The following is a 21,350-nucleotide window of genomic DNA, read 5'->3' on the forward strand; positions in this document are numbered from 1 at the left end:
GGGAGAGGCCACAACAGTGAGAGGCCCACGTACCGCAAAAAAAAAAAATAAATAACAGGGAAGGAGTAGCAACTTACATTTGTATAATGGTTTGGATTTGTAAAACATGTTTTTCCCTAACGTATGGGAATGAAGTTTTAGAGTTGATGCTTACCTAGTAAGAAGGAATTTTTTAATTTGTTCTTAATCTTTTGGAGGATTCATAGACTCCTTTGAGAATGATGAGGGTAATGGTGTCTCCAGAGAAATGCATTTATGCACACAAAGGCAATTTCACAATTTGGAGGGACCCTCAGGAGGTCCATGGATTTTAGATTGAGAACTCCTCCTTTGAAAGCACAGGTAAACTTCTGGTGGATTTTGAAAGAAAGGAGTGCTTTTTGCTTTTCAAAATACAAAGGGATACAATGTCCCTAACTCTAATTGGAAATGTGTGTTTGTTTTCATTTTATGTGGCTTCTAATTCATGTATCCTAATGATGGTTTTTGTTTTTGAATTTTGCTTGTTCTATAGCATCTGGAGCATAAGAACGGTGCTTATTTTCTTCTTTTCCAAGAGAACAGAAAGAAATAGTAAGTTTAATTTTGAAGTTTTTATAAATACATTAAAAAACCCATCTTATGGTGCATTAGTTTGTAATTGAATAACAGGTTGTGAAATGGTATATTGAAATGACAACGTGGTAAATATTGAAGAGCTGTTTAAAGTATAAGAAAGGTTATGAATGATCAAACTGGTTCTGTTTTTCAGTTGTGTTATTTCTGTCTTGTCCATTTAGAATTTTTTTTTTACACAATACATAAAACAATTCATTTCTTTAAATGAAGAGAAATTATATTTATTAAATTATCTTTATAGAAAACATGTTATTATGGAGTAAAATATAGTTAAACATCTTTTGATTTATTCTATTAATTGCATCATTCTCTTCAGGCTCACAGCCCCTAGGCTTTTGTTTTTATTGTATGTAAATACAATATGTATGTAAATTATGACAATTTTCCTGTATTCTGTGTATGTGCAGATTTTAAAGACATTCAGGTCTTAAAACTATGAGTTATAATTAACCCAAGATATGCAAATTTCATTTTAAATGAACTTTACATGTGATTTTTTTTTCTTGTTTTAACTTTTCATTATAGACTATTTCAAGCATATACAAAAGTAGACTGAATAGTATAATGAACACTCATATTACCTATCACACAACCTAAACAATCATCAACTCCTGGTCAATCTTATTTCATTTTTACCCCTACCCACTTCTCCATCTCTGTTATTTTGAAGTATATCCCAGATATATCTATCCATAATGTACTTAAAAAATGTGTAAACAATGTACATTATTATACTTAAAAAAGAATTCTTAAAATTATAAAATATTAAATATAAAAATAATAAATTTCCAGTTATCTTACAAATGTCATTTGCTTTAAAAAATATTTTGTTTGTTTGACTCAGGATCCAAATAAGGTTTACACAGATACATGACTTTCAAACTGCCCTCCTCATGTATAACTTATCTTTGACCTAGTTAAGATTCTGTGATCTAGACCGATGACCATCCCTTTTAGACACCCTTGACTCCTTTGCCTCTCTTTCCCATTCTGCTTGTCTGGCAAACCATACCTTGTTTAAATACAGTTATATGCTTAATCTGTGACTGGAGAAACCATATCCTGGTTAAAAACATTTATGTGCTTAGTCTATATCTGCAACAGGAAAACTAAATTTGTTAGAGGAAAATCATACAACATGCTGACTAGACTCACTTTAAATCTATGATTGCAAATACCAAATGTACACTCAACACTGCTACACAACCCTATTATAGATCCCTAGTAAATTTACTTTTTTCTCTTTGAGAGTATTATTTGACACTGTATTTCTCCTCAAATCACTAATACCCACCACCATACCAAAACCCCCAAACCAAAACCAAACCAAACCAAAATAAAGCCAACCAACCAAATAAAAATTCAGAAGCCACAAATAAACAAAACTTCACAAAATCTACCAGGCCACTCTGACCTGATAGTCTCACTTCATGAAGAAAATAGATGTAAACAGGTGAGCGCTATCTCCACCACCAAAAACATAGAGTTTGCCCCATCTGTTACTCAGTATGCTGTCATCCATCATGGTAATTTGGAAGACCGACCTTGATCCCATCTCTGGCAAAGCCTTTCATTTATGCTCTGGATTCTAGATACTCTGACCATCTCATGAACTTTGCTCTTATAGTTATCCCTACCTGCATCTCTTTTGCATTATCTATTTGTATTGGCTTGTCCCTATTTGGCATATAATCCTCTCAATACAATCATCTGGGGGAAAAATCCCATCCTGACTCCGTATTCCCTTTAATTTACAATGCATTTCTCCCTCCCCTTCAAAGTTCTCTCATTTTTACCTCCAAAATTATCTTGAATATGACCACTTATAACTTTCTTTACTACTACTACAATTCTAATTCAGGTCATCGAACTCATCATCATCTGTTGCTGGCACTATTGCAGTGGTTTCCTAACTAGTCTATTTTTAAGGTATAAATCAGATCTTGTATCTCTCCTACTTAAATTCTTCTAGTGGCTTCCCATTGCAACCAGAGTAAAATCTGACCTTAACCCCAACTTTCTGGCTTATGTCTATTTCTCTAACTTCATCTCTTTCCACTCTCCTTTTTTCACCTTTGCTCCAGCCACACTAGCCATCTTTTTGTCCTACAAATAAGGTTAAGTCCTCTGAACCTCAGTTTGCTAGTTTATAAACTAGAAACAAATATTTGTTTTGGCAAGACTGTTACGAGTTTTAACTGATAATATTATGTGTGAAAGCATATAAAAATTGTAAAGTGTTACATACATGTGGGCTGATGGTACTGATTTTTCTTTTCCAATTCCTGTTATTTTTTATTTTTCTTGCCTTTAAAATTTTACTTGCCTTGTTTAATGGGTTAGGACCCAGTATAATATTGAGTTGAAGTGGGAATAGCAGGTATCTTTGTCTAGCACCTGATTTTGGTGCAAAAGCTTTTAATTTTTACCATTAAGTATGATGTTTGCTGTGGTTTTAAAAAATATTGATACTTTTAATCAGATTAGAGAAATTAAGCTTATGGCATTGTTTCCGGTGATATTTAGTAATATAGTAGATGCCGGGAAGACAGGAAGAAGTTTAAAACAAATATGATCTTGGACCTCATGGAACGAACAAAATAGTGAAAAATATAAGAAAATTTATTTTAAAAGAGCCCTTGGAAACACTTCTCTAAGGAAAATGTATGAATATTTTGACTTGCAAGTAGGCACATTAGGACATGCTTATTATATAAAGGAGTTTTTTTGCTTTAAATTTTTATTTTACAGATCCTTTCATTTAAAAAAATTGTACGAATTCATTTGCATAGGTATTGCATGTAGATAAAATAGACTTCATAAGAGATTGTCTTGCAGTTTTACACTTCTTTTTAGCATAAGGTTAGGTACCATATGTATATATATTTATGTGTGTGTGTGTGTGTATATATATATATATTTTTTTTTTTAAGTCTGAAGCTACTGATCATGTCTTGCTTTTTGTTCTCTGTTAGTTGTATTTCCTTTGTTTTACAAGTTGGACCTAGTATAGATTCAAGTAAGGATTGGCAAACTACAGCCTGTGAGCTAAGTCCTGCCCACCACCTTGTACATCTCATGAGCTAATTAACAATGGATTTTACATTTTTAAATTATTGAAAAAATTCAAAGAGTAATATTTCGTGACATGTTAAATTTGAATGAAGTTCACATTTCTGTTTTATTGGAACACAGCCACGTCCGTTCATTTATATGTTATCTGTAGCTGCTTTCATTCAATAATGGCAGAATTGAGTAGTTGTGACAGACTGTATGGTGCTCTCAACATTTCAGCCTATTGTAGGATGCACAACAAATCACAGCGACACTGTTATAACTTGACAGCATTTCACGTGCCATGTATATTGCTGTATTGTGACTATTTTATTTATTATTACCAGTGTACACTCATTATGTAAAAACAAGAAGAGAAAATTGGACTTTGAATGTTGCACTTTTTTTTTTTTTTTTTAACGGTACGCGGTCCTCTCCCGTTGCGGAGCACAGGCTCCGGATGCGCAGGCTCAGCGGCCATGGCTCACGGGCCCAGCCGCTCCGCGGCAATGTGGGATCTTCCCGGACCGGGGCACGAAGCCGTGTCCCCTGCATCGGCAGGCGGACTCTCAACCACTGTGCCACCAGGGAAGCCCTGAATGTTGCACTTTTAAGGCGCAATGGATTGTGGACTATTTTATTATCAAAACACAAAGCATTGTGCTTATTATGCAATGCCATTATAAATGTACTAAAAGAATACAAATATACATAGACTATCATGCTAAGTACTCATCATGATACTCCCAATGCACAGAAAAGCAATGTTAGAAAAATTAGAACCTTTTTTTTTTTTTTTTGCGGTGTGCGGGCCTCTCACTGTTGTGGCCTCTCCTGCTGTGGAGCACAGGCTCCGGACACGCAGGCTCAGTGGCCATGGCTCACGGGCCCAGCCGCTCCGCGGCATGTGGGATCCTCCTGGACCGGGGCACGAACCCGTGTCCCCTGCATCGTCAGGCGGACTCCCAACCACTGCGCCACCAGGGAAGCCCCTAGAAAATTTTAAATGGAATATCTCATCATAGCAGAATTTCTTCATAAAAATAAAAAGTGAAAATGGAACTTCAAAGTAAGTTTCTGAGTGGCTTATTTGTGAAGCAAAGAAAGCTATTTACCAATGGTGAGTTAATTAAATTGTGTAATTGCAGCAGCTGAAAAAATGTGTTTAGAGAAAATACTTGCTTGGCTAGTAGGCTTTTTAGCAAGAACAATTGCTTGAAGAATTAAGAACACTGGAAGCAACATAATTAACTTAAAAACAAGATCATTTTAAAAAAATTATTTCAAGTGATTGTCATTGGCTCTTTTTTTTTTGTTTTTTGGCCATGCTGCGAGGCTTGCAGGATCTTAGTTCCCTAACCAGGGCTTGAACACGGGCCGCCACAGTGAAAGTGCCGAGTCCTAACCACTGGAGTGCCAGGGAATTCCCTGTCATTGACTCTTGATGAGTTGACAGATGTTACTGATACAGCTCAATTGTAATTTATTTCAGAAGTCAGTACTGAACTTGAAATGACTGAAGAATTAGCCTCTGTGAACAGTCTGTGTAGAACACTCTGGGAGAGAATATTTTTAAAGAAGTTGAAAAAACACTAATTTAGTACAACCTGAAGTGGAATCTACTGAGATGTATTTACAACTATTGGTGGTAAAAATATGTGTGAAGCAGAAAGAGGCTTAGTGGATTAATTTACAAAGCTCATGAAACTGTAAGGTGTTTAAATTCTGTGATTATCCACTGTGTTATTCAACAGCAATGGACTTAATCATCATCAATTATGTGAACTTTTATCAGAAATACAAGCAGTTGGATGGATTAGTAGTAGTAGTAAACTTTTATTGTGATGTTTTGAGCTCAGAGCCAAGACTAAAATGTTTCTGAATGAGAAGAACCACCTTCAACCATTATGAATGAACTGGCTTTGGAAATTAGATTTTGCTGCAGACTTGATAATGGTTCTTAATGAATTCAACCTAAGAGTACGAGACAAAACAGTCCTTATATGTGAAACCTATACTGCTATAAAGTGATTTAGAAAAGCAAATAACAATTTGCTTTTGATGACGAAAGGTAATTTTTTAAAAAGTGCTATGAGAAGTTAAGAAACAAGATCTCCATTCCCACCCCGATTTGCAGCAGATACATTATCTGAGCTCTAACTGCGATTCCAGCAGTGTTTTTCAGACCTCATGCAAGTACAAAGGAAATTTCCGTATTTCAAAATCCATTTAACTGGAAGTGATTAATTTGCAATGACATGATAAAAGGCAAATATCAAGAGAAGAATCTAAAGAATTTTATAAATGCCTTTCACACAATGAATATGCTCAATTAAAATCATGTGATTGTGGATTGATTTCAATATTTAGCAGCAGCTATCTGTGAAAAAAATTTTTCAAAAATAAAATGTGTGAAATCTCATTACAGATAAACTAACAGATTGACATTTGTGATCAATTTTGAGGATGGGGGACACTAATTTTGAATCTCAATTAAGTGAAATGTTATCCCCCACCTACCCCTCCAGATTCCATTCTTTTCATTGGTAGACCTATGTTACAAAAAATTGAACTCAATTATTATTATATTTGAATTATGTCAATGAAAGTTTTGTGGAAATTTGTTTACTCCTTTAAAAGTGCTCACCTAATTTTGCCTTTTGGCCCATAAAGCCTAAAATATTTACTGTCTGGCCCTTTATAGAAAAAGTTTGCTGATCTCTGCATTAAAGGTTAGATATTTGGCTTGGTCTTATCTAACTAAAGATGACTATTCTCTTTAAAGAGGTCAGCAGTTTTTTTCCCCTTTCAGTAATTAGTCTGCTAGAACACTTTGAAAAAAATATATAGTAAAATCATCTTTTCATAAGTTTGTATTTCTTTGGATTTTTACGTAAATAGTATTATTTGAATTGGGTATTCAGATGTTTGCTACTCCAGAACTTCAATGAAAAGATAATTTTATTTGTAAATTTAATTAAACATTAAGAACAATTATTTGAATTCTATTTGGTAAAATGTTTAAATCAAGTTATAAGTCTTCTTTCCATCTGGAATAGTATTCTTATTTATACTAGTTCAGTATTTCTAGAGAAAAACTAGAAATCTAAAATAAATTTGTAAAGCAGATATTGACATTCATAAATTATATCCTTTGAAACGATTCTTTATGTTCCACCAATGCAACCTAACTAAACAGGCAAATCTTGGAAAAGTTTAATTTTGAAAAGTAATTGTATCCTCTTCCTTTCCAAGTCCCTCTTCAGGTATATAATACTATAGATTTTCAAAGGTTTCTTTATTAGTGCTCAATATCTTGAAGATCAAATAACTTAATAAAATATGTACTTCTTTATTCATAAATAAAGAGAACATTTTTATTACCAATGTATAAAAATAATTGGTTTTAATTTTGTAAATTAATGTGGGTGGGATGTTGAAGGAGAAATAATAAAAAGTAATATTTCTGAAAACATTTAAAAAATATGTATCTTTTAAAATTTGGAAACGTGTTTTATTCTATGTAAAGTCCATTTTTCCACTCCTGAGCTTGTAATATCTAATATAAGCAAACATATAAAATATATATGGGTAAAAATTGAGATGACTTCTGTCTGTACACATCTGTGAGAAATTCTAAAATGAGACTGTTTTCTTGCAGTTCCTTAATGTATATCATTTGACATGATTTTTTTTCTTGTATCTTAAGTATCTTAATATCTGATTTAGTTTTGGTTTAAATCTTGTTTTCTAGATGAAGCATTGGATGATTTAAAATCCCAGAAGAAAAAAATAGTAAGTTAACTTTTATTTAAGTTAATTTATATAAAACTAATAAATTCAGAACTGAATAATTAATGTTTATATGTTGTAAGTAATGACTCTCCAAGGAACAAGTATGTTTTTAGATAACAGTTTAATGGTGAAGCTAAGTTATGAATATTTTTGCTAGTTAATAATGATCGACAGGAAAAAGTAGTTAGATGAACTTTTGAGAGTCTGAATGTCTATGTCAGTTGGAAGCTGAGAAGTAAGTAAATGAATCATTTTGGAGGACTAAATGAGGCAGAGTGGTAAAAAGTGGGTATCCAGATTTATTATTAGGGCCAAAAAAAGACCAAACATCATATGTCAGTTCTCAGATTTTCTTGACATAATAAAGCAAGGAGGCTCGGTGCTTTGTGACAGCCTGGAGGGGTGGGATAGGGAGGGTGGGAGGGAGGGAGACGCAAGAGGGAAGAGATATGGGAACATATGTATATGTGTAACTGATTCACTTTGTTATAAAGCAGAAACTAACACACCATTGTAAAGCAATTATACCCCAATAAAGATGTTAAAAAAAATAAATAAAATAAAGCGAGGAGAGAGGGAATCAAGAAGATTGGTTGTAAAAAACAAATTTAACATGCAAAAAAAAAAAGGCCAAAGAAAACTGGGGAGAGAGAAAGAGAGTATTTTTTCTTTGGTTTCTTTCATTTTCTATCAGCAGTTCTGATCACATGGGTGTCTGTTGTGGGGCCAGTTAAATGCATCCTTCAGATGGGTTGGAAAGAGGAGGATCAAGAGAGAGGAAGGACTCTAGATATTTAGAGGTTGATATGTAATAGTTTTTTTGTTTTTTTTTTTTTGCGGTACGTGGGCCTCTCACTGTTGTGGCCTCTCCCATTGCGGAGCACAGGCTCCGGACAGGCAGGCTCAGCGGCCATGACTCACAGGCCCAGCCGCTCCATGGCATGTGGGATCTTCCCGGACCGGGGCACGAACCCGTGTCCCCAGCATCGGCAGACGGACTCTCAACCACTGCGCCACCAGGGAAGCCCTGTAATAGTTTTTAATAAGTGGGTTGAACTTGGTGTTTGGCTTGAATTTACATATACTTTTTTCATGTAATTATTTTTGAAGTATAAGAATGATAATTGATAGGAGTATCATGTTATATGGAAACTTAATGAAATTTGATCAGATACAAAATCAATTTAATGTATTTTAGTCTAACATAATGAGTAACAATTATGGATGAAACTAATAAAAATTATGAAGGTTAAGATTAATGTTAAAAATTGTTCTGTGAATTGGTAAGAAAAGACACTGGTCCTGAGGGATTTAAGTACCTGAAAAATAAAGAAACCTTAATTCTGAAAGGATTCCTTATCTTTTTTATTTGATGCCTCTTCAGTATTCTGTGAGGTATTTATCAAAATTGCATTGAGGGCTTCCCTGGTGGCGCAGTGGTTGAGAGTCTGCCTGCCCATGCAGGGGACACGGGTTCGTGCCCCGGTCCAGGAAGATCCCACATGCTGTGGAGCAGCTAGGCCTGTGAGCCATGGCCGCTGGGCCTGCGCGTCCGGAGCCTGTGCTCCGCAATGGGAGAGGCCACAACAGTGAGAGGCCTGCGTACTGAAAAAAAAAAAAAAAAAAAATTGCATTGATACTTTTGATGGTCCTAAATTGAAACGTAGAAATGTTTCCATTGTATCTTATTATATTTCTGGCATTCTACACATTATGGAACAGCCAGAAATTCAAAGTGAGGAAATACTGATGGTTCTCAATAATATAGAAGTTGTGATGTGATTGGTTTGGTTTGCTGATGTGATAAAAAAAAGAAGAGCTGGTAGCCAAGCCTTACTTGTTGTACCAAAATGGAGAAATATTGATTAAAGTAGAAAAGACAAGGAGGAAGACAAAAAAAAAAAGAGAGAGAAAAAAAGAAGAAAATAAAAAAATTCTAAGTGATGAGAAGCTAATTCAATGTCAGTGGCATCACATGAACAGAAAACAGAATCTTAGAGAACATATGATTGTTGAAGAACTCTCAGTAGAGTAACAGAACAGACTTAGAAAATTCTTTGACAGGACAAACCAAGCTATTTACTTCTTTAATAGCCCTTGATGGAATCACAACATAAACGCTGCTCCATCTAGGTCTGACAGTTGGGAAACTCAGTTCAAGGTTCAATAGTTTTGTACATCTAAATGGTTCATGAGACATCAATATTACAGAATACTTCAGTATGGCATTTCTCTTGCAATGGATAATTAAAGAAAAATAAGTTGGATGCTTTAACTCATTTTGTTAATTAGGGAACACAATTTGCATTGACTTGATTGCTTCTGGTTTCAGTACTGTTGCTGTTGCTAACTAGTCCCTTGCCTTTATTGCTCAAGCCCTTAACAGAGCTGCTTTGTTTGAGTTATACTTTGTTTAGAACAATAGGTGTTAAGGGTGAATTTGTAAGGAGTACAATGCTAGCTAATGATTGTACTGGTAATGAGAGGAAAAAGAAGGGACATTACTTTTGAGCAAAAGCAAAATGTAATCAAAACTGATTTTGTTCCTTGATGTTTAACTCTACATTTATACCTTTAAAAATGCTGGCAGGAAGAATAGCCATTAGTTTAAAAGTACCCAACTCCTAACCCTTCTCTTTCACTAAAAAAATGAATGTAAATTGTATTTACTACTTGAGGTGTTATTAAAGGTGGTTTCCTCAGGTATGCCTCTCTTTAATCTGGATAGATTTGTAATGTAATTTGTAATTTGTCAAAGTGTAATTTGTAACAATAAACATGAATTATCAATTAATTAAAATTACTTAGAAAGGAAAATGAGTGACACCGTTTTAAATGTTTTAAAACAATGTTTTAAATCTGAGAACTTAATGTAAGTATTTACTTACTAAAATAAAGCTAGGAATTAATCTTTAGTTACCTAAAAAACCTCCCAAGTCTGGTTGAGTACGTTTTGCCACTCACATTTTTTTTTTTAACTTTTAGTTTAAAACATGTCACTATTCAATAGATAATCGCTTTGTATCCATGAGCATCCCATCAAAACAGTTCAAAATCAAAATCCATCAAAACTCGAGTCAAAATGACCTCTTTAAGTGGCTTCATGAAAATGCTGTGCTTTTTTCAGAATAGTACAGGTGTTTCTATGTGGTAATTCCTTTCTGGCATTTCTCAGGCAATTTATATTTTTCCAAGTCCTGAGGAAAATCGGTTGAGAAATTGGGAACCTGGGAAAGAATTATTATAATTCTCTGAGAATTAAAACTTAACAATCACTACAAATGTTACTGGTTCAAAAGAATCCACTAGTGTCAGTTGAAAGCAAGAGCAAGAAATGCTGGCATGCTGAGCTGTAGGTTAATGTGGACATTTTAGGCAACAGGACAGGAGCACATAGAGGAGAAGTGGCACAATCTAATTAGTCTTGCTTTTGTGGCCATAAGTCTGTTTTATGGGCCCTGTCTCTTATTAATGGTGACTTATTCTTACAAATAAATGTTAATAAGTTTATATATATAGAATACTGTATACAAAATCCTGTGAGTGATATTCCATGAAATAAATTTTGGAAGCAAAATAAGTCCTTAAATTGGCAATTTTAGCATGTGATTCTGTGTGGGGCTGTTAACCTCACTAGAAGTTTCATGTTACATTTTTATATTACCCAGTAATATCTGCTGGTGTTTTCCAGCGTTTGAATATTCACTGTAGGCTACAGATCTTTGTAAATACTTTAACAGAAGAAATGCTGAGAGAGATGTTACTGTTATTGTAGAATACTCCTATATAAAGTCAGAAAATGATTTAAAATCTGAATTAGTAAAAACAATATTGATTTCAACAGCAAAACAAAATCAGGATAAGCAGACAGTATTTTCATCATTTTAAAAATATGAGTTTAAATAATGCAACATGTACCCTAAAGCTGTGAATTGAAGATTCTTTTAATAATTTGACCAAAGTCAGTACAAAACACAAGACATTTTTCTACATCGGAATATTTGTTATGAAACAAGGATAAAGAGTATTGGATAGGGCAATTAATGCTTTGTGTGTTTTAAAATTTTATTTCAAGAGTTACAATTTAAATATTGTATAATTATCTTTCAAAATTAAAAAAAATGACATTTATTTTGTGTTAGTGTTCCCTTCTTTTAGTATCTTCTATGATGAAATTCTATATCAGGTAGAAATAATTTTTATATGTTCTCAAAATATATAATCTTGCCAAAATAATGTTGATTCATAATAAATAAGCAACCATGTGTTTATTATTCTTTTTAATTTTTATTTCTTTAATTTTAATTAATTTATTTTATTTTTAAAATTTTGGCTGTGTTGGGTGTTCGTTGCTGCACACTAGCTTTCTCTAGTTGCGGCGAGCAGGGGCTACTCTTTTGGTGCGCGGGCTTCTCATTGCGGTGGCTTCTCTTGTTGCAGAGCACGGGCTCTAGGCGCGTGGGCTCCAGTTGTTGCAGCATGCGGGCTCAGTAGTTATGGCGCACGGGCTTAGTTGCTCTGTGGCATGTGGGATCTTCCCGGACCAGGGCTCGAACCTGCATTGGCAGGTGGGTTCTTAACCACTGCACCACTAGGGAAGCCCCTATTATTCTCTTTTTTAAATAAAAAACTTTTAAACTTTTAGTATACTCATGTCACAGAAAAACAATTCACTCTTTGTTACATCATTCATTATTATTTGAAATATGTAAAATATTAGGAAGAATACAGAGTAATTTGTAATTTAGGGAATTCTGAGAATTCAATTTCTCATTCCTGAATCCTGATATTAATACGGTGGGTATTTGAAAACACTGCTTGTTTCAGATCCACTCTGAATAACTGAGGTATCATTGAAGATTATGCGTTTTTGTGTTAGGTACTGGTATAGACTCTCCTACATTATTTAAATTGCATAACAGTGCTACGAGAAAGTGTTAATGTTTCTGCTCTACAAAAGGAGAAACTGAGGCTAACAGACTTGCTCAGTCTTTCTACAGCTAATTAACAATGGAGATGTACTTTGAACCCAGATCTTTTCTGATGTCATGGTTTCAAGTTTGTATTCTTCCCACTGATCAGATGTCTCCCTATTTATAAAACAAATTATTCACTTAAAATGTAGTAGGAATATATGTGTTAATTAAGCTATTACGTGAAAAAAGAATTTTTCAAAGTAAATGCAAAAGAAAAAGAGAATGGATTTGTATCTTTTGCTTTTTAAAATATTTTTATTTAAGATACTTTACATGTACATAGACATAAACATGAATACTTGCTGAATGATGTACTAGGAATGGCAGTCATTTAATAAAATGGCATTTCAGTTTTGACTTTTGTGTATTGTTTTAAAGATCACAGTTGTATCTAATCTTCTTTTTAAACCTACCAATAGTCTTACTCTAGAATTGTGCTGTACAAGTCAGTAGCCACTAGACCCATGTAACTTTTCAAGTTTACATTATTTAAAGTGGAATAAAAGTAGCTACAGTTGGGTTCCTCAGTTGCACAAGCAATATTTTAAGTGATCATTTATCACATATGGCATTGTAGCTACTCTATTGTGCAGATATAAACCACTTCCATCATTACAGGTAGTTCTATTGTTACAGCACTGGTCTGGACCATCAAAAATTAATTTGTAGAGATCAGGGATTCAGTTCTTTGCTGTTTCATGTAGATTATGTTGATTTGGGGATAGATTCTATCATGCCCTCTCTCTGTCCCCATCCCAAGTTTTTCCCCAACCCTAAAGTAGTAATGTTACAAACATTTTCTTTACATCAGAAATTTAAACTTGCTTGTTTGAGAATTTATCATAATTTTGAAATAGTTAGAAAAATATTTTAGTTTCACTAAACCAAGATTAGTAAATCATTCATCTAAGCACTTCTTAAGTGTTACATTGAGATTTTAATGAGGAATCTATTAACTATTGTGGCAGCATATTTTAAATTGTATTTTAATTTGGTAAATGTTCTCTGCTTTGCATTTTAAAATAAATGTCCTTTGGAATAAACATGACATTTAATGAATCTAAGTGGTCACTAAGAAGGAAAAGGTCCTCTTCCAAGTTTTGCAAAAGCATTTTTATTCTATATATTAACTATTCGTCATAACTGTGACTGTCTTGTACTAAAGTTAAACTTTTTCTGATATTGGGCTGTAACTGCTAAAATGATACTTTACTAGTGATTACTTTTTAAATTAAACCCACATATTAAGCCATAAAGTGACTTGAGTGCATTGTAAATAAAATTCTACAATAATGAAGTGCTTTAATTACAGTCCCTAGTGTGAGCATAGAACTCAGTAAAATCTTTACTTAAATTCTTATTATGTTCAGTTTTTCCCTCTAAAGTTGTTTGAATCTAAGTAAAAAATGGGGAGCTTCAGCTTTTAAAGTCATTTGAGCAAATTCCATGAGAGAGCATGGCTGTTCTCCCAGTTAAGTGAGTTTTCACTGCATTTTGCAGCAAGCTAATTGCTTCTGCTAATAAATAATCTAAAATCGATGCTGACAGCAGTTAATTGGCACAGAGATTTTATTTTGTAAAGCTCTTGGCTAACGACCTTCTTTAAATTAATAGCATTAAGTACTAGGAGGAAATAAATCTGAGGAATTGCCTGTCATTTGCTTGTCATGTCTAATAACTTCCAATAATGATGGCTGATAGATTTTTGCACATTCCATTATTGAAGTTGGTGCATGTAATTATTCTCCTCATTATATGTAAACAATTAGCAATATTTGGTATTTCCTTGCAGTAAAGCTGTTAAATACAAGTAACATATTAGAGGTTAGAAGCCATTTTAAAATCTGGATTTTAATTATTTGAATGTGGAAGTCTTTCATGCTATCTGGGTATATTATGTGCTGTTTATTTTAAGCCTTTCAGTTGAATACTTTTTGAATAGGACTTATAAAAGTAAGTAGTGCATGTGTGTTTTAAAATGTGACAACTTGTGGAAATTTTTGTTTGCAGCTTGAAGAAGTCATGGAAAAAGAAACTTATAAAACAGCTAAATTAATTCTTGAAAGGTTTGATCCAGACTCAAAGAAAGCAAAGGTAAGGCTGTAATATCACTACTATTTTATTTTAAATTGCACATTGTAGTAGGTCACTGTAATAACATTATTGTATTTGACAGGAGTTGGAGCCGCCATCTGCTGGAGCAACTATAACTGCAAGACCTGGACAAGGTAAATAACTTTGTAGAAACTCCTGCTGCTGTTGGAAAGATCCATATTTATCCAAGTGAGTTCAAAAGTGTGATAGAGGTGTGAAAAACTTATGTAGGATGCTTTTATGTTAATTCGTATTTGGTAATTTGGGATATGACTTAAAATAGATGGCAATAAGTTTATTTCATTTTGATTTTATAGAAATATGTTGATGAGTAAAGATGTTATTATCTTTTGAGATTAAATATATAATTAGTTTTAATCTGTTGAAATTTAAGTGATTTCACCAATATTTTGTAAGTTTTTTTCCCCCCTTTAAATAAGAGTCTCCTGGAATATCTGCTATTATGAAAATTCTTACATTTTTATGATTTATTTTTTGAGGAATTTAATGAAGATTTTTGTCAAACTTGAATTCCTTCTAAAGTAACACTGTTAGAAAGAAAAAAAATGTAATTTAGAAATGAGAAAAAAAATTGAATTACTGCTATATAATAACATTAACTCTTTCTTTTTGAGGTTATATTGCCAGATTACTAGTGAAACCATTACTATTATGTTATTATTTTAAGTGGTTACATAAAGTATGCCCAAGACTGGCATGTGAAAAGGTATTTTTGAGTTTGCATTGGCTTCCTTTTTTGTTCTCTTCTCTAGAGTATAATAAAATAACAGGCATACCTCAGATATTGCAGGTTTGGTTCCAGACCACCCCAATAAAGTGAATATCGCAATAAAGTGAGTCACACACACTTTTTGGTTTCCCAGTGTGTATTAAAGTTATGTTTACACTATACTGTAGTCTATTAAGTGTGTAATAGCATTATGTCTAAAAAAATGTACATACCTTAATTAAAAAATACTTTATTGCTAAAAAATGCTAACCATCATCTGACAATGCAGGGTTGCCATAAACCTTCAATTTGTAAAATTCATTTTGTGAAAAAACTCAGTATTCCCAAAGTACAATAAAATGAAGCAAATAAAACAAGGTATGCCTGTAGTTTGTAAGGCTTTTGTTGCTATATGGAATATACTTACAAAATTTAACTTCTACTCTTATAAATCATCGGAATTGGAGCCTGGTTTTTAAAGTTAGGGTGACATTTAGAACTTCGAGAAGTCAGTTCTTTTATAAATATCCACAAAGACCATGGGTACTAAATAAGCCATAGTAGTTTTAGGTATTCTAATTGGCGGAGGTATGTGGGAAGAATCCCACTGTTTCCCATCTTTTATAAGTAGGATTCTGGTTTATAGAAATATTAGCCTGCTCTTTTGATAAATGTAAAAGTCTATCAAAAGTTATGTAAAAGTTTAAATATGATTAAAATAAATTAGTCATAGAGAATTCCCTGGAGGTCCAGTGATTAGGACTCTGCCCTTCCAACTGCACGGGGTGCGAGTTCAACCCCTGGTCAGAGAACTAAGATCCCACAAGCCACGCTGTGCTTCTGAAAAAAAGAAAATTAGTCATAGATACTTGCAATGTAACACCTACTTTCATAATCAGTTTAAATTTTTCTATAATTTATACTTCTTACTAGTAATTATAAAATTTTTTTTTGGCCTGAAGGCCAGGTTACTATACTTTCTACTTGTATGACTGGTAGTAACTTTTCAAAAGTGCTTCTTGAATAACCTTAGTGAATATATTTTTAAAATGTGATATTTTGCAGAAAGCTGTTGCTGTTACTTTAACAAAAATCTGTTCTCTCTTATTAAAAAAGAACAGATGTATGATGCCCTTTATTGACATTCTTAAGCATTTATTAATATTAGGCAACATTAGTTCCTTTAAGAATCTAAACTTATCTCTCCTTAGAAACTTTTGAAGCCCCAATTTTTTTCTTCTGCTGTCATATTGTAACTATAGAAAAACCACTTCTGGTCTCTCTACTTTGGATTCCTGCAGCACTGCTTTTGGATATTCTTTTAGGGAGAATCAACATTTAGCTATAATATAAATGAATCATTCACTTCAAAGAATGTATTAAATAACTCTTATGTGTAGACATCATGGGGAATAAAGAGATGAATGTAATATGGTTTTTGACCTTAAGAAGCTTATAACCTATTTTTTTTTAATATTTCTTCTGGGGTACACTATTCTAGTATTCCTAACTTTTCTGGGTCTGTAAATATTAATTGCTATTTGGAATTTTTTCCCCTATTTAAAAAAATTCTAAACTGTATCTCAACTTTATTCTACTTTTTGAGAATTATAATTTAGTTCCTTGTTTAATTTGATCTTGTTATTATAGGTAAATTCGTCATACATTTTATTTATGTTTAAGTTCTGTGTTTCTGTGAGTTTAAAATTGTCTTTATTTCTTTGCTTTGAACCATTGTTAGTCCGTCAGTCCCTCCCTCCCTCCCTCCCTCCCTTCCTTCCTTCCTCACTCACTCCCTTTCTCCCCAACACCTTCTTCTCTCCCTCCCCCTTTCTTTCCTTTTTGTTTCTTTCACCTATTTCTGAACTTAAATAAAAGAAAAGGGAAAAAAATACTAAAGGATGTATGTATGTACATATGTGGCTCTCCAAACTGAATCTAATTGTGGTGTCCTTATTTTACTAGCTCTCTTGCATGTTTTCTGAACTAGAACTTGGAATCATGTGTAGTAGATAGCTTTCTTTTATTTTTTATTATTTACGTGTTAATGATATATATTACACTAAGAATGATTATAAAATTTGAGAATAGTATTCTTTGATTTGCTTAGGTTTAGCTCTAAAAGGAGTATAATATTTACTGAACATAATACTAACCTGACTGCCAGCCTCTCACGGCCACCCCACCCCCACCAATTTTTTATCTCTTGTGTTTTTCTTTATTTTTTTAAAAAATTATTGAAGTGTAGTTGACATACAATATTGGTTTCAGGTGTACAACATAGTGATTCAACATTTACATGCATTACAAAATGATCTCCACAATAAGTATAGTAACCATTTGTCACCATACAAAGTTATTATAATATTATTGACTATATTCCCCATGCTGTACACTATATTATATCCCCTTAACTTATTTTTTGTGTCACTGGAAGTTTGTACCTTTTAATCCCCTTCATCTATTTCATCCATTCCCCAACTCCCCTCCCCTCTGGCAGCTACCAGTTTGTTCTCGGTATCTGTGAGTCTGTTTCTGTTTTGTTTTGTTTGTTCCTTTGTTTTGGTTTTTGGATTCCACATATAAGTGAAATCATTTGGTTTTTGTCTTTCTTTGCCTGACTTATTTCACTTAGCAAAATACCCTCTAGGTCCATCCATGTTGTTGCATATGGCAAGATTTCATTCTGTTTTATGGCTGAGTAATACTCCATTGTATACATGAATACATACCACATCTTCTTTACCTATCTATGGGTGGACACTTGCTATAGTAAATAATGCTGAAATGAACACAGGGGTGCATATATCTTTTCAAATTAGTATTTTTGTTTTCTTCAGATAGAAACCCAGGAGTGGAATTGCTGGATCTTCTGGTAGTTCTATTTTCATTATTTGACCCAGCTCCATACTGTTTTCCATCGTGGCCTTACCAATTTACATTCCCACCAACAATGTATGAGGGTTCCTTTTTTCTCCTTGCCAACACTTGTTACTTGTTGTCTTTTTGGTAATGGCCATTCTGACAGGTGTGAGGTGATATCTCACTGTGATTTTGTTTTGCATTTCCCTGATAGTTAGTGATATTGAGCATCTTTTCATGTGTCTGTTGGTCATCTGTATGTCTTTTTTGGAAAAATGTCTATTCAAGTCCTCTGCCTATTGTTTAATCAGATTGCTTGGTTTTTTTGATATTGAGTTGTGTATGTTCTTTGGATATTTTGGATATTAACCCCTTATTCGATATATCATCCGCAAATATCTTTTCCCACTCAGTAGGTTGCCTTTGTGTTTTGTTGTTGGTTTCCTTCTCTGTGCAAAAGCTTTTTAGTTTGATTAGTCCCATTTGTTTATTCTTGCTTTTGTTTCTTTTGCCTGAGGAGATAGATCCAAAAAGACATTGCTAAGACTAATGTCAAGCGTTTGTTGCCTATGTTTTCTTCTAGGGGTTTTATAGTTTTAGGTTTTGCACTTAAGACTTTAACCCATTTTGAGTTTATTTTTGTATATGGTATTTAATACTTTTGCACGTAGCTGTCCAATTTTCCCAACACTTTATTGAAGAGACTGTCTTTCTCCACTTTATATTTTTGCCTCCTTTGTCATACATTAATTGACTATAAGCATGGGCTTATTTCTGGGCTGTGTTCTGTTCCATTGATCAATGTGACTGTTTTTGTGCTAGTACAATACTATTCTGATTACTATAGCTTTGTAGTATAGTTTGAACTCTGGGAGCACAGTAACTCTGGCTTTGTTCTTCTTTGGATATTTGCAGTCTTTTGTGGTTCCTACCAGTTTTAGGATTATTTGTTCTAGTTCTGTTAAAAACGCCATTGGTATTTTGATAGGGATTGCACTGAATTTGTTGATTGCTTTGGATAGTATGGACATTTTAACAGTATTAATTCTTTCAACCCATGATCATGGTATATCTTTCCATTTATTTGTGTCATTATCAGTTTCTTTCATCAGTGTCTTATAGTTTTCAGAGTATAGGTCTTTCACCTTCTTGGTTAAATTTATTCCTAGCTATTTTATTCTTTTTGATGCAATTATAAATGGGATTGTTTTCTCTTTTTTTCCCCTTTATGCTAATTATTAGTGAATAGAAATGAAACAGATTTCTGTATGTTAATTTTGTATCCTTCAACTTTCCTGAATTCATTAATGAGTTCTAAAAGTTTTCTGGTGATGTCTTTAGGGTTTTTTATATACAATATCATGTTATCTGCAAATAGTGACAGTGACTTCTTCCTTTCCAATTTGGATACTTTTTTCTTTTTTTTTTAATAGAGCAAGTCAGTAGAGCAACTGCTCCTAATCTCTTTATTTTTATTTATTATTGTTTTTTTTGAACTTTATTTTATTTATTTCTTTATACAGCAGGTTCTTATTAGTCATCAATTTTATACTCATCAGTGTATACATGTCAATCCCAATTTCCCAGTTCATCACACCACCCCCCCACCCCCCGGCCACGTTCCCCCCATGGTGTCCATACGTTTGTTCTATGCATCTGTGTCTCAATTTCTGCCCTGCAAACCAGTTCATCTGTACCATTTTTCTAGGTTCCACATATATGCGTTAATATACGATATTTGTTTTTCTCTTTCTGACTTACTTCACTCTGTATGACAGTCTCTAGTTCCATCCACGTCTCTACAAATGACTCAATTTCGTTCCTTTTTATGGCTGAGTAATATTCCATTGTATATATGTACCACATCTTCTTTATCCATTCATCTGTCGATGGGCATTTAGGTTGCTTCCATGTCCTGGCTATTAAAAATAGTGCTGCAATGAACATTGGGGTGTGTGTGTCTTTTTGAATTATGGTTTTCTCTGGGTATACTCCCAGTAGCGGGATTGCTGGGTCATATGGTAATTCTATTTTTAGTTTTTTAAGGAACCTCCATACTGTTCTCCATAGTGACTGTATCAATTTATATTCCCACCAACAGTGCAAGAGGGTTCCCTTTTCTCCACACCCTCTCCAGCATTTGTTGTTTGTAGATTTCCTGATGATGCCCGTTCTAACTAGTGTGAGGTGATAAATCATTGTAGTTTTGATTTGCATTTCTCTAATAATTAGTGATGTTGAGCACCTTTTCATGTGCTTCTTGGCCATCTGTATGTGTTCTTTGGAGAAATGTCTATTTAGGTCTTTTGCCCATTTTTTTTTTTTTTTTTGCGGTACACGGACCTCTCACTTTTGTGGCCTCTCCTGTTGCAGAGCACAGGCTCCGGACACGCAGGCTCAGCAACCATGGCTCACAGGCCTGGCCGCTCCGCGGCATGTGGGATCTTCCTGGACCGGAGCGTGAACCTGTGTCCCCTGCATCGGCAGGCGGACTCTCAACCACTGTGCCACCAGAGAAGCCGTTCTGCCCATTTTTTGATGGGATTGTTTGTCTTTTTAATATTGAGCTGCATGAGCTGTTTATATATTTTGGAGATTAATCCTTTGTCCATTGATTTGTTTTCAAATATTTTCTCCCATTCTGAGGGTTGTCTTTTCATCATGTTTGTAGCTTCCTTTGCTGTGTAAAAACTTCTAAGTTTCATTAGGTCCCATTTGTTTATTTTTGTTTTTATTTCCATTACTCTAGGAGGTGGATCAGAAAAGATCTTGCTGTGATTTATGTCAAAGAGTGTTCTTCCTATGTTTTCCTGTAAGAGTTTTATACTGTCCAGTCTTACATTTAGGTCTCTAATCCACTTTGAGTTTATTTTTGTATATGGTGTTAAGGACTGTTCTAATTTCATTCTTTTACATGTAGCTGTCCAGTTTTCCCAGCACCACTTACTGAAGAGACTGTCTTTTCTCCATTGTATATTCTTGCCTCCTTTATCAAAAATAAGGTGACTATATGTGTGTGGGTTTATCTCTGGGCTTTCTATCCTGTTCCATTTGTCTTTATTTCTGTTTTTGTGCCAGTACCATATTATCTTGATTACTGTAGCTTTGCAGTATAGTCTGAAGTCCGGAAGCCTGATTCCTCCAGCTCCGTTTTTTTTCCCTCAAGATTGCTTTGGCTATTCGGGGTCTTTTGTTTCTCCATACAGATTTTAAGATTTTTT

At 33.8% G+C, this 21,350-nt stretch overlaps 1 protein-coding gene across 2 annotated transcripts in view; it reads left to right on the forward strand.

The window, feature by feature from the left end:
- LNPK (lunapark, ER junction formation factor) overlaps positions 1–21,350 on the forward strand; it is an 83,304-nt gene that overhangs the window by 21,506 nt on the left and 40,448 nt on the right. For both annotated transcript variants that reach the window (XM_030851384.2, XM_060302230.1), the window contains exons 5-8: positions 515–573; positions 7,427–7,467; positions 14,454–14,537; positions 14,620–14,671. In XM_030851384.2, the coding sequence (XP_030707244.1) occupies positions 515–573; positions 7,427–7,467; positions 14,454–14,537; positions 14,620–14,671 (236 nt within the window). The remainder of the gene's footprint in view (positions 1–514; positions 574–7,426; positions 7,468–14,453; positions 14,538–14,619; positions 14,672–21,350) is intronic.

Source organism: Globicephala melas, chromosome 7, assembly GCF_963455315.2.
Source record: "Globicephala melas chromosome 7, mGloMel1.2, whole genome shotgun sequence".
Taxonomy (NCBI): domain Eukaryota; kingdom Metazoa; phylum Chordata; class Mammalia; order Artiodactyla; family Delphinidae; genus Globicephala; species Globicephala melas.